Source organism: Erpetoichthys calabaricus, chromosome 10 (genome assembly GCF_900747795.2).
Source record: "Erpetoichthys calabaricus chromosome 10, fErpCal1.3, whole genome shotgun sequence".
Taxonomy (NCBI): Eukaryota; Metazoa; Chordata; class Cladistia; order Polypteriformes; family Polypteridae; genus Erpetoichthys; species Erpetoichthys calabaricus.
In genome coordinates, this window is record NC_041403.2 from 16,185,539 (window position 1) to 16,200,685 (window position 15,147).

General features: G+C 39.3%; 1 protein-coding gene across 3 annotated transcripts in view; it reads left to right on the forward strand.

Moving 5' to 3' along the window:
- The window catches only part of efcab7 (EF-hand calcium binding domain 7), a 99,213-nt gene that overhangs the window by 67,128 nt on the left and 16,938 nt on the right, over positions 1–15,147 (forward strand). For all 3 annotated transcript variants that reach the window (XM_028810944.2, XM_028810946.2, XM_028810945.2), the window contains 4 exons: positions 1,291–1,448; positions 4,267–4,400; positions 7,552–7,700; positions 12,284–12,493. In XM_028810944.2, the coding sequence (XP_028666777.1) occupies positions 1,291–1,448; positions 4,267–4,400; positions 7,552–7,700; positions 12,284–12,493 (651 nt within the window). The remainder of the gene's footprint in view (positions 1–1,290; positions 1,449–4,266; positions 4,401–7,551; positions 7,701–12,283; positions 12,494–15,147) is intronic.

Genomic DNA, 15,147 nt, shown 5'->3' on the forward strand with positions numbered 1-15,147 from the left:
GAGAGAGAGAGAGATAAGGAGTGTTCTATTGATTTAGTGCTTGGTTGTACTGTGCTGTGGAGAAGAAGCAAAATCGCTGCCCCATGCGAATAAACCTGTGTGCTGGAACTGAACATGTGTCTGCCTGTCTGTGTTGGGTTAGGGCGGCTGTATGCACTCTGGTGGTCCACAGTCTGTGTGTCACAGTTTCTTGAGGACGGTCTAGAGCTAAAACAGCTGGATGGAAAAATACCAAACTCGAAACTTTAAGCCTGTTATGAGATGACGAGGTGAAGATTAGTTTTTGAACCAAATCGTGCAAGAGAAAGAGGCACTCTGAAGGAACCCTCCAATACCGTCATTCTGCAATGAATTATGAATTCTTCTTGTAATGACCTGTTTTATGATCAGAAAGATCAGTATCTGAGCAGTAAATAATTACTGAAATGTTTTAGAATAGTTTGGGTAACTTGGTTCATAGGGCGCAAAGCCTATTGATCCTCACATCTGAATTTTTTGACACAGCTTTATTCACAGGGACCCAGAGCCTTTGTGCTGCCAGGTACAGAGAAGAAAATCTGTCACACATCCAATCTGTCACTGTTACCGTACTTTAAAAAGAAATTATTTAAAGCATAGTTCCTAGATGTCATTTAAAATTAAAAAGACAAGAGAAACTGACAGGAAGCATGATCTGCCAGGTTATGTCTACCACATTTTACTAACCTTGCAAAATAAAAAAAGAGACTAATAAGGGGAAAAAAGAGCTGAAGGGTATGATAATACTGGTAACGGACCACACATTCACACTGCACCCTTTTAGTGTCATCAATCATGCAGTGGATTGCGGGAAAACATGGGAAAACATACAAACTCCACAGAAAGCAATCCAGTCGGGGATCAAAATGCTTCAAGAATGTAAAGCTATCCACTACACCATTGCACTGCCTGCAGAAAATAAAATCGATTGACTTGAGGATAGTCCCTTGTCTCTGTTCCATGTGCACATATTGCACGTTTCCACTAGATGGCAACCCATATCTAACACTTCAGGGCACACAAAATTGACTTGGATTATATGGTCATTATCTCTTTGGAAAAGAACTACAAAAACATAAATGCTTTAATCCTTTGCTACAATCTGAATGGTTATTGTAACAAGCGAAAGGTTCTCTGCTGCTTTTTATGTCTGCTTCATACTGCTGTGATCTTTGCCTTCCTTGAAATAGCTCATTGAAGAGTAATGTTTTCATCTGTGTGGCACACATCAAAGTGCTGCTGTCAATGTTAATTCTTTCTTTTGGATGACAGAAATTTGGATGGAAAGGAGAGCTCAGCTCTGGAGTTTATTACATACTACCATTTACTACTGGCTGCAGATTAAAGAAGAAGAAAAAAAACATTAAGGAGCAGGCACAGCTGGTATGCCGAGGAGAAGGGGGCAAGCTGGCACTAACCAAGGAGTTCAGGTGCGGATCATTACCACAAGCTTCAGATTGCTGAACTGCGGTTTAATATGTGTCTGTGAGAAGAGAATGGTGTATATTGATGCCAAATGTGCAACACTTCATCTGGTGATGCATTATTAGATCATCCCTTAATTTGACAGTTTTGAAACATGGAAGAGTTTTTGAGAAATGATTAGGCAGGATTGCATGTGCTGAGTGAAAAGGTGTAATTGTAATAGCTTTAACATGTAATTTTTAGAGATATATTGTAATTCTGTATGTTTTATCTTGACAAAAGAGTTTTATATGTAAATGACTATTATGTGGGTGGTACAGTGGCCTTGCGGTAAGTAGATGGTGGTTCACGTCCTGGGTCCTCCCTGCATAGAGTTTTCATGTTTTCACCATGTCTGCATGGGTTTCCTCCGGGTGCTCTGGTTTCCTCCCACTGTCCAATCACAAGCAGGTTAGGTGAATTGGCAACACTAAATTGCCCCTGGTGTGTGATTGGTATGTGTGTGTATGTTCTCCCTGCAATGGACTGGCACACTGGGGAATATTCCTGTCTTGTGCCCTATGCCAGCACCCCACAGCCCAGGTCTGGATTAAGCATGTTAGAAAATGACATGACATGACTAGGGTGTCTATTGAGCCTAAATAATGTTTGTCTACCTGAAAGGCACTGCCTAATTCAGTCCAGGGCAGCAGTGGCTGCAGGTTTTCATTGTAAGCAGTTTCACTTCAGTTTTAAGCTGAACTCTGGACTTGATGGTAGCTCCTTTTATTGCCTATGCACCAAGTGTTCACCGAGTGTTGTGTGAAGCAAGCAGCACATTGGCTGTTTGGTTTAGTGCTGCTTCCTCACAGCTCCAGAGTCCTCAATTCAAAGTCTAGCCCAGTCCCACTCCCCATGTACTGGTAGTCCAGTTTTCCTCGAACATCCAAATGATTTGCTAGACAGCATATTTGATGAACTTAAATGAGTGAGTATAGACAAGATGCAAAATTTGGTGGGCCCAGGGGCTTCAGGGTTCCCCTAAATAAACATATGAATAAATTGTATGATTTACTGTATTTATTACTCATCTTGCTGATACAGAAAACATGCAGCAAAAATTTAGCACAGGATACCACAATGCAGCAGACCCATATTACCTCACAAAGCAGTGCCAATAAACAGTTACTGGAAGAAAACCATGATATACTGTAAGATAAGATAAGATAAATCTTTATTATCATTGTCACTTTTACAAAGGAATAACTGTTGACTCGGCGCACCGGTTTCCTCCCACAGTCCAAAGACATGCAAGTTAGGTGGATTGGCGATTCTAAATTGGCCCTAGTGTGTGCTTGGTGTGTTTGTGTGTGTCCTGCGGTGGGTTGGCACCCTGCCCGGGATTGGTTCCTGCCTTGTGCCCTGTGTTGGCTGGGTTTGGCTCCAGCAGACCCCCGTGACCCTGTGTTTGGATTCAGCGGGTTGGACAATGGATGGATGGATAACTGTTGACTCAGTGTGAGGCATAAGAATTAAAAAACAAGAAAAGAATAGTAATGAGTGCATTACAAATATATACAAATTACACTTTTCATATACATATTGCACTGGTTAAATGTACAAGTTGCACCGACTGACTCAAGGTCTATATTGCACATTGAGAGAATGATATGGAGCAGTTTAATTTGAGTTCAGGGCCATGATTGCTTTTGAATAAAAACCAAGAAAACCCAGTGTGGACATGGAAAGAGTATACAAACACCACACAGACAGAAACTGGGCTGTGAACCCCAATATGCTGTTTTAAGTGCTTACAAAAAACTTGTAATTAACTGGCAAGATGCTTCGTTCACAACTACATTGGCATTAATCTTTTATCCTGTTTAGGATACTGCAATAGTTTGGGCAGGTATTTTTGGTATGTGTGTTTTGTGAAAAGTAGTTCATTCAGTATATTTTCTCATTTTGCATTTTTCAATCTGCTAGTTGTCTAGCTACAGAACATAGTTCAATTTAGCTTCATGGGGGTCTAGAGCCTATAATAAACACACATAAATGTGTTTTGGGTCTGCACAGTGGTTAGCACTGTTGTATCTTAGATCAAGAGCCCTGGATCAAGTCCGGGGAATTTGCATGCTCTACTTGTATTCTCTGTGTTCACTGGCTTTGCTCCCACATCTTAAACATGTATGTTTTAGATTAAGAAGTGACTTTAAATTGTCCCAGTGTGTGTGGGTGTGCCCTTGAGTACACCCTGTGCATCCCAAACAACGGCTGATTAATATTAACATTCTCCACACCAACTCAAGGAAGCGGAAATCCAAAGGCAGAAACAAGCCATGGATTGGAATTGCCAGTCAAGCACATCTTTGGGACACGGGAATAAACCTGCAGACAGGGAGAGAACATGTAAACACAAATGGTGAGCCGGCATGGATTTCAAACCCAGGACGCTGGAACCATAAGTCAGCAACACTAACCACTGTGCCATCCTCAAGCTTCACAGCCTTTTTATCATATTTTTTAAAGAAAGGTTTGGAAGCTATTTGAATGACAGTTTTCTTTTCTCACTTGTTTGTTTGAATTTTTTGTTTATTTTTCTTAAAAATAGTTTTCAGAATCTACAAAGCATCTCCACAATGCTTCACTTCATTTCTTGAGACAAAACGTACATTGTATAATCATCAGTACAAAAAGATGAATTCACTAAAGTGTTTGTTGTTAGGATTACCACATTCTAGACGTTTATCTTTACAGAATTCAGCTGCCTTTTATGTATAATTGAGTGTACTTTACCAAGTATGCACGTTCCTGTGTTTAATGTTGTTTTTGTTCTAACTTTAGAGCTGCACTGTCAGATATTTTTGAAGTTATTGATCTGGATGGTAATGGCCTCTTAAGCCTGGAAGAGTATAATTTCTTTGAACAAAGAACAAGCGGAGAGAAGTGTGATGAGGAGGCTTGGGCAGTATGTAAAGGTATATATTCCTGTTAAAAAATATTCTCAGGGAGGCACGTTACCACCTGAGTTGCCCAAAGATTTGCATATCTGTTTAAAGCACTGTGCTGTTTAGCTTCAGTCTCCCTGAGGCGTACAGAATCGTTAAAGTCAAAGCACAGAGAGAGAAACAAAATAAGAAACGAACCATCTAAAACCACACGAGAAAGGAAAAAATTGAGGTCAAATGACGAAGCAAAAAGGCCTAATCCTAATTTTTTTGTTAAAGTGCCTTTTACCTTCCTGTATGTTAAGCAAGAAACTGATAGTCAAACCCAATTCAAGAAGTGTGCAATCAATGTCAAAGAAGTAAGTAAGCAATCCTAACACTAAATCTTCATGAAAGTGTCTTTTAGTTTCATTTATAATACCAAAATTCAAGAGAAAAAGTAAAGTAATGGAAACCTAGAATGCCTGGAGATTCATGGTATGATCTAATATAACATGTGCATGAAATATGACTTGCAACTGAATGTCATTGTTATTGACAAGGTGACCATGGCCATCAAAAACAATGTAAAATGGCAATACTTTCAAAGGACTACAAAAGAAGAAGGTGTGGTAGTGATGTCACAAACATAATTATACAGAATAATCGATGAGTGAAAAAAGACAGAACTCTCACATGAAGAGCTAAAATATGCCACAAAAGACAAATCATGACAACAATGTTCCGGGAAGATTTCAAAGACCCTGGCAGTGCTTTCTGGAAATTTCTATCTAATAAAAAGTTGAGGAGCAGGAAATGATATGTATGATGTACTGGCTGTTAAACTTGGATCTAAACCTCAGGGTTGACTGTCTAGTAACCACCTGTGCCTCATCATAACTCAATTGATCTGCCTGTACTCCAACAGGAACAAATATTTAGTAATAGTTCCAACAAATTCTGTTGCCTTGGAGTCAGTGAAGTATATTATAATATGAAAGTTAATCAAATAATAATATGCAGTGGCTTTGTTAATTAGAAAGATAATTACATTGAGAATGTTAACAAAACATATAATAGTAAGCAGAAGAAAAACGATCATTCATAAAATAATAAAGTATTGGTAAGAATCCTACCTGAGCGGACATAAAACTTCTAGAAAACCAGGGAGTAATGATGACATGGACATGGAAATCTTTTAAGGAGCCAGCAAAATGACCATCTGAAAAAAACATGAAAAAGCCATAAGTGCACAAATAATCAGTAATCTGAATCCAAAAAATAACTAAAAAGAAATTAAGGTCAAAGTGTTAAAATCAGAAACCAGAAAAATAAGTTTGGCAAAGAAAGTTACTAGTAAAAGATTTGAACCCCCCTAGGTAGTTTGTGCTTATTTTATAATTTGAGACGGATCAACATGATGAAGTAGCACAATGTGCTTTATTTTCTATAGGGGGTCCTATTTTGTGTAACTTTTGTCTCTTTGATAAGTAGGTTGGGTTTGCGAATGGCTCAAGAGCGCCCCCTAATCATTCATAATAAATGTTAAATTAACAGTTGTTCGTTCATCCAGGTGCAGTGACTAGATCTTGACACTGTGTCTCACAGCTCCAGAGTCCTGGGTTCAAATGTTGTTCTTAGTTTCTGTGTAGTTCTGCCCATGGCTATATGAGTTTCTTCTGTGTATTTTATTATTCCTCTCACATTCCCAAAGGTTAGTTTAATTGATTATTCTAAACTGGTCCAGTATGACTTCATCTGTGCACATGATTGGGCCATTGGATGAACTGGCATCCCATTCAGAACTGCCTCCTGCTTTGTGCCCAGTGCTGCCAGGATAGTCACCTGCTCCTGTTATCCCTGAACTGGATAAGCAAGTTAGACAATTGATAGAAGGACGGTGACTAGATATCAAGAGCTCGGGTCTGCATGTCCCCTCAGTCTACTATCATTGTGCCACCCCACTTAATGCAGGAACTTTCTGATAAGAAAAGTATATTTAATGGTGAAGTATTGGTTATTAGTGATCATTTATGCTACTTTCCAGCCAGCTGTAGTGACATGCCTTTTAGCACAGTAATCAGGTCAAACCTTAATAAAGTAAAGAGAGTCGTGTGATCCCATAAACTGTACATACCTGTATTGATAGTTTAGGGAAGGCCAAAAAGAATCTTCAAGGTTGGTAAACTGTAAATCTAAGAAAAGCTAAATAAGAAGATGAGTTAGTCAAGAGTTTGGTGCCTATTCACTGCAGTCATGAAGCACTGAACTTGGAAACATCTAAGAAGTTCAGACTTGAATAACTGCATGTCAATATTAGGAAAGCAATACTCCAAAGTGTGTTAGTTTTATTGCACTATTTTATCCAGTGCAGCGTATAGGCTCATTTTCAGAAAAATCCATTTATTTTCCTACTCTGGCTTTCACATTCACAGACCTTATAATGCAGGTCTCAACATTTCAACTCTTTGGTCTCGACCCCCAAAGAAATGTTGCATAGACTAGAATTCATCAGTTTCTCAAACCTATTTAACCCAACTAAGGGTCCCTGGAGCTTATCCGTGGCAGCATCAAGGGCACGGCAGGAACCAACCATGGGCTGGGTGCCAGTTCATCACAGGGCACACTCATGAACACGCACATCTTGTCTTGATGAAAGTGTAAGAAAAATGTGAGTAATCCATTCCATTGCACATATAGGTGGAGTGGTGGCTCTGAGGCTAGGGATCTGCACTGGCAATCGGAAGGTTGCCGGTTCGAATCCCGTAAATGCCAATAGGGACTCTGCTCTGTTGGGCCCTTCAGCAAGGTCCTTAACCTGCAATTGCTGAGCGCTTTGAGTAGTGAGAAAAGCGCTATATAAATGCAAAGAATTATTTTTATTATTATTATATTGTAGCTTGTTCATGGCTATTCAGAAATGTGCTTGTAATTATAATTCTTTATTTATATAGATATATTTATGTCCAAGTATCCCTTACCCATCTTATATCGGTGTCAAAATGAATCCTTAATGAAAAAATATTTTAAAGTAAGAGATATTTATAAATAGAATTTAAGTATTAAAACTCTGTCTGCTAAAAATACTGCATTTTTATCCAAGTCATGAATTTTATGTAGAAATAAAGAGTGAAATTAAAAATAAAAACAATGATGTTGGGGTCTTGGAATGCTTTCTCACTTTACATTTTTGTCCAAACAGAAAATTTTGATACTAAGAAGAATGAACTAACAAGACAGGGATTCATGGACCTAAACCTAATGGAAGCAATTGACAGGAATGGTGATCCATGTGACCTCTGGGTCACCCTTGAGTCAATGGGATTTAACAGAGCGCTGGAGATGGTTGAGGTATAAAAATCCAATTAATAGTAACATCAAAGGAGAAACTTTCAAGTATGGGAGTGTGGTGTGGTGTAGTTACTGAACTTTAAACAGTTGGTTCAGTTCCCTCCTCCAGCTCACAGTGTGACCCTGAGCAATTCACTCCACCTGCCTGTGCTCCAACTAAAAAATGGAAAAAAGCTAATGTATATAAACAATTTATATTGTGTTCTGAACTTGTAACGGTATCAGCCAAATATACAGTCATAATAAATAATATTAATAATAATAACAACTAGGGTTATACAGTATAAGATCAATCGAAGCATTGGCAGTATAAAATACCGTATAACACACATTACATCTAATCCACTTTTCCCATTGAGGGATGCAATGGCAGCATGTTGAGCTGGACAGATGGTGTGTTGGACAGCAACTTTGTTCCAGCTCCTTTTTGATATTTCCAGACTAGTTGAAGGAGAAATAGTTCCCCCAGCATGTCCTGGGTGTTCTCCCAGTGGGCTTGACTTGTAGGAAGCACCCATGGAATTCTAGCTGTTTACCCAAACTGCCTGAGGTGGCTCTTCCTAGTCCTGAGAAACAGCATTTTTTTGTCTGGGATCCTCCCATATTGCTGACCACCTCAACCTATCATGGAAAAAAAATATATATATATAAAGCAGACTGTAAACATCTTGTGGTCTTGTATGTATGTTGTCATCCAGTTGACGCTCGGATCATTTAGTGAAGCGCCATCTGTCAGCTGATTAGGAAGTTGACATATAACTATCTCTCTCTCTCTCTCTCTCTATGTATATATATATATATATATATATATATATATATATATATAAAATCCAATGTCTTTCTGTCTGCTGAACTACTTAACGGATTTAGATCGGGTTTTTTTCATATAATTTGCTTGAACATTTTGGTTGATTTTGCGACTTCTCTCATTGCGCTAAGTACCATAGTTTGTTTGCCGTTTCTGATTTATTTGTGCAAATCCTAAAGAGAGACAGTGGGCCGAGGGGGGGGGCCTCCTTACTTATGCGCCAGCCTCGGAGCGAACCTTACATCCACTAAGCTAGCGAACGACAGAACAACTTAACAGATTTAAATCTGTTTTTTTTCTATAATTTGCTTGAACATTACTGTTGATTTTGCAACTTCTCTCATTGCGCTAAGAATCATAGTTCGCTTGCAGGAGCGATATATGCACGCTAATCCGATACAGAGGCTGCGGGCAAAAGGGAGGGGGAAGCCTGACGTCAGGAATGGGGAGCTGGGCAGGACCATCCTCACTTACATGCCAGTCTGCATTCAAGTCGGTGTACCTCTGCATTTTGGAGTGTTCCTTGCCTCCACTTAGCTAGCGATACCTGTTTGTTTATTGATTTTTAAAGTTTGTCCTGTTTCACTACTATGCGGGCAGAGCCTCAAGAGATGGATAGTATACTATATATATTATAGTGTGTAAAAATAGTTCAATAAAACCAGCTACATTAAAACTGAGTTTTCATATTTTTCCACTGAACACAAAAGGAAAAAAGACACTGCCAAACATGAATTTACATTTAGATGTTTCCATAATTAACCAAATATTCTCTGAACTCTTTCTTGTGATGTAATGTGATAACAGAGGCAGCCTCACATGTTTGTTTATTTAATGAATTTGCCCCTTGGAATAAATAAGTATCTATCTATCTATCTATCTATCTATCTATCTATCTATCTATCTATCTATCTATCTATCTATCTATCTATCTATCTATCTATCTATCTATCTATCTATCTATCTATCTATCTATCTATCTATCTATCTATCTATTGTGAATAAGGAGCTATATATGCGCCCAGCCCGGCACAGATTCACACTGAAGTACGTGTAAAAGTTCAAAGACTTTTTATTTTTCTTCACCTGTGGGGCACGTCTTCCCCGTGAACCCCACAGGCACAACACAGTCCCAAAAGCACTTCAGTACAGCACAAACAAACACAGGCAACAGCACAGGCAACCTCATCCTCTTTCCACCCGACTCTGGCCCTTGAGTGGTGGATGCTGGCCCTTTTTATAGCCCACCCGGAAGTGCTCCAGGTGCTTGATCACCTTTGGCTAATTGCACTTCCAGGCGGGGCTGTAGAGATGTCCAGGTGTGCTCCGGGATCCATGCAGCACCCCCTGGTGGCCATCCCAGATCTCCATAGGGTTGGGGAGAACTCCATTTCCCATGAAACCCTGCGGGAAACTGAGGCACCATCGTCAGCCAGGGAGGCTGCCATCAAGCATCCCGGGGGAGGTAGTGAGTCGCCCATGGATGATCCCCTGGACCGGCCAGCCGCCACACTATCTATCTATCTATCTATCTATCTATCTATCTATCTATCTATCTATCTATCTATCTATCTATCTATCTATCTATCTATCTATCTATCTATCTAAACATATTACAATTTTCTAGGTGATATGTTAGTAATAGTCAAAGCTGTATGAAGACTCATAGTCGCAGGAGACTCATTTCATGAACAGTTAGCTGGCTCATCTTAACTCAGTATCTTTAGCAGCCACTAACTCAAGTTAATTTCAAGAATTATTATGTATACTATGATATTTTTCATCAAATAAATGCATCATGATGCTACCAAAGAGCAATTATTGACATTGCAGGTATGTTCTGTATGAAATGATCGCATAGTTTTATATGGCAACAGCAAAGCCTGTTTGTTGACATAATACAAGGGGTGATTGAAAGTTTTTGAGAATATACCCATCATGCCACATCTGAAGATTCCTGGTGGTTGCGGACCATTTCTTTTTAAAATGCCTCCTTCACAACCTGCACATTATGTGCAGCACCACAAAAACTCCTCCAAGACTTACAGCAATGAATTCTTGACATCCTTTATAAGGCAACAGATGGTGGCTTTTTCACATCTTCATTTAATGAAGATTATGTTCCTTTCTGTCTTTCAAATGCTTTTACGACCTGAATATCAATATTCTGGGTGACATTAATTACATGTTTTTAGGTTTCTGAGTGTATTTGCTTCTAAGTGGTGGTTCCTACTAAAAGCCCACACAAGATTCATGAATGAATGTAATGAACCCAGATTTTGTTGTAACCATCGGTGTAGGGGGATGAAACCCAATCAACCAAAAAATGGCCATGCCCATCAACACCTACTTAACTACCTTCTAAGGAGTAATTAATATAGATTTGAGGTCAAAAACATGTCCAGAATGCATAAAGAAAGTTTACAGGTGCTGAGACAGAGGTGGTAAAAAGAAAACCTTTAATATTTTAGTGCCTAATGCTTGCATCCATTATAGAAGCCATTCAAGAAGTCAGACACAATGGTTTGATAGTAAATTGGATGCTAAAAAATGCATAACCACATACAGAAAAGTTCCACAACTAGCAGAAGAGACCAATTCTCCCCTTAAAGCAAATGTCACATTACTTGACTTCTAGCTGGAGGGGATGTCAAACTTTACAAATGCAGTGGCTGATCGTGTCACCTGAGATTGCCAGATTACACAAGTAGAAAGTGCAGCAGATATCACACTAGATGACTGTGTGACTACTTACCAACACAGTTTCACATTTCCTATGCATTGTCATCACAATAATGTGCTGCCTGACGAAGATGATTACTGTGCCAAGGTTTTGCAAGCGCAGAGAGTTCAGCCACGATCTCTGGCCTTTTTTCCGTTCTGTCGTGGTGCAAAGAACCCACAACATCAGACAGACAAGTTTTTATTCTGTTTGTGAAGTCGTGCCTGCACTGTATTCGCCAGCTCTCGCACACATAAGCCTGCCCCTTTGACTGGTTGGATTTAGTTGGCGTGCGCCACAAACAGGTTGAAGCGATCACTTGGTATGTCAGGCATCATGGCTGAACATCACACAAGTAGCTAAGATCATACAAATAAAGTCTGTGACTGAAAATTACTAAAGGGCCTGTAATATGGCATCTCTCTATTTCAGATATCTCATTTTCAGGCAGATAGTGACAAGTAGAACATGAAACATTGAAGCACTTTGATTTGGGATCTGTTTATTTTTATTGATTAAACTACGTTTGAACTTAAAGCTGCTGATTTTCAACTGTTTTTGCTAATCATATTATATTTCTAATATCTTCGAATGTTTAAATGGCATCTGCATAATATTGTGATTATAACAGGGCACAATGTGAATTAAAATTGTGAATTATACAAATAACAAGCAGTATTTAGCAGGAGTTGTACTTTGCCCATGCACTACAAGTAGTCCTGAGCAGGGGTAAAATATGTTTGCCACTACCAACAGATCATAACTATTAAAGTACTGTATTGATGAATGAATACCGAAAAGCACATAACTTTGCTTCTAGAAACAGTTTATGTACATTTTGTTTTTCTGCTCATGTTTCTTAATGAAGTAACCCCACAAAATAGGACTTAAACTATTGAGTGTGACATGTTAAGAACTAAACAGAAACTGGTCTACAGTCGCAAGGTCTTGACCTTACAGTTCAAATATATGAAAAGTCTCAAAACTTTTCAGTGAACCCTCATATTAAATTTCCAAACAGAACTTACATGTTATTAATGTTTCTCTTTGCAGGCTTGTCCCTTTATCCTTGATGCCCATTCCGAAGAGTGTAAGCTCAGACTCAAAGCTGTTAACCTGAAGCAAAGCAGTAAGGTCCTTGATACGGCGATCTGCAAATCAGTGATGGCCAAAGGAGAAGCTAAGGTTATGAAGGGCAGTGAAAGTGTGACTATCTACACCTATAAAAATGACTTCAGAATCACTTCAGTCATTGCAAATAAGGTAAAGATTCTTCAAAATCCAAACAAAGTTATCAAAGTAGAAACCTTTTTAGAGTGAGTCTTTTACATACTGTAGTTAGCAGCAGCAGGTAGTAGTGAAAATAGTCACTTGAGATGTTTTATTCTTGTTATACAGAATAGGAACGGGGCCACTAATATATGAATTATAGCAAAAATTAAATGAAATTAAATGATAAACATGCCACATTATCCTATTCCAGCCCCCATATAATATAATTGAGTTATTTTTAAACATCCACTTTGCTCATTGAATATAATAATTCTTAGAAGCGGCACCACAGTATCATCTGTTTATACATCCATACTTCATCTAGACCTGCTTGATCAAATTAGTAACCTCATCTTATACAATAAGTCCAGTATGCTGTTCACTCTTGAAAATGAAATACGAAGGTAATAGGACCTTGTACATTGATATGTATATTCAATAGCTTGTAATATTCACATTTTCCACATAAACCATTTTGTTCTATCTTGACACTAAAGCATCCATTCTCACTAACTTGAAACTTTTATCTTGGAGCAGCAACCAAGATCAACATAAATTGTAAATTGTTTACCATAATTTTTATAGCACCAAAGAAAGTGTGAGCTATGGACCATAAGACGGTTCATTCAAGACCTCCCTCACAAACCACAGCTTTTGTTGTCTCTGCTATTTCTCTGGGTATTATATGGTCTGATATTTGAGTGAATTTGCTCTAAAACTGGCAGTTGTCTTGAATGTTCTTTGTTTGTAAATAATTCTTCTAACAGTAGAATTATGGATTTCAAATTGTGCAAAAATGATCTTACAGTCTTTTGCAGATTGCTGAGCAACAGCAATTGTTTTTCTGAAATCCTTGTCTTTTGTATTTAACGTGGCATTACCACAAAACACAAAACATTGTTGCCCCTCTAGTGGACCTCATAGTTAATTTCATTAACACCAAAGCAGCTGAAACTGATTAACAACCCCCTTTACTGCTTAACTGACCAGATCAATAGCCCATAAGTTTCATTGACTTGATGCTATACTCTCATTAAAAACTATTCCTTTAATTTTTTGAGCAGTATATATATTTTCCTTTCCTAGCTGTGCTGCAGATGAAGCACAAATGTACATCAATGGAAACAGTATTATCACTGTACAGCAACATTTATGGAAGCAATTTTGCTTGTAATCAATTGGTTTCAAGCATTTTACAATGCTAAAACTGTGCCAAGTTTCATTTGGTTTGAGTGGTGGACATACACACACATGCAGAGACTGGCAGCACTGTGAAGCTGGACAAATCATCATCAGGATCTCTAAAATGTGTAGGCCTGTTGTGTGACGGTGCGGGTCCTATTCCATGCTCCCTCTCTCTCTTTTTTGGGAGCCTCTTGAAACCGACACCGTTGATGACGTAACCGAATGAGCTGGCAGATGGGGACAAATCACGCTAAGCAACAGGATGGTGCAAAGTGCAGAAGTACTTTTATTAACGATTAAAAAAAAAATCAAACCAGTTTGTGAGCAAAATAAAAACCTCCAGTCACTGGGTCAAACGAGCCGAGCCCAACTCCCTTCCAAGTCTTCCAGCTCACCCATTGCTCGTTCAGCTGGGGAGACTTCAGCAGCTGTGGCCCTCTCAATCCCGACCCCCCGTCTTGGCTGCCTCTGTCTGCGTCTGCCAGTCCGCTTGGAGTCGGTTGTCATCCTTCACGCCCACGCTTTCGTCCCTTGGATCCCTGCAGAGGACGCCACTTCGATCGCACCCACTCCTCAGCACAATCAGTGAGTACAATCCGTCTCTAGAGTGCCGATCCCTCGTGGGACCTCTGACCGCACTGCCTTCTCTCTCTAGCTGACCAGCTCGTGTGTGTGTGTGTGTATGTTCTATTTCTCTCTCTTTCTCTCTTTCTCTCTCGCTCTGTTTCTTTCCTTTCATTTTTTCCCATCTCCTGTGCCAGCCCATACTTATACGGCTCCATTGGCTCAGCGTCTCCGTCACGCACCGCAGGAAGCCGATGAAGCAACTGAGAAAGATCGCACCCTCACATGCAGGAGCGACTCGCCCCAATTACATCATCAGCTCCCTGCAGCTGCACAAGTGTGCCCACGGAGACCGACACGGCCATCAGATAAAAACCCGGCCATTCTGTCGAAGCCGTGGACCCGTTATACCACATGTTGAAAGCTCAAAGTAGAAATTTTGACCATTGTCATAATAATTTCTATACATAATAAATTTATAGAATATAAAGTCTTTGCAGAGCAAAATCTACTGGAATGAAATGCTTAAAGTCAATAGTCTTTAAGCACTTTAAAAAATGCTAATAACTGTGCATTAGGCCTGAGTTATCATGTCTACCGACACGCATCCTGATACACTGATCAACATACACACAAACATCACAACAAAAATGGTCAAATTGTGTATAGGGATGCATAAAACATATAACTCTAGTGAAAACTTTGCGTAGTGAACACCCGTGATGCTTTACCACCAAGTTTAAGCCTTGTTCCTACCTTGTGCCTCCTGAATTAGGTTAAGTGAGGTTTGAGAATCTATATATATAATTCACTAAGCCGCTGACAAGTAGCCACCCATGGAAAGCACGCAAGACAGCCACGCCCACCAACTCTAAGACCATTGGATACGACGACAA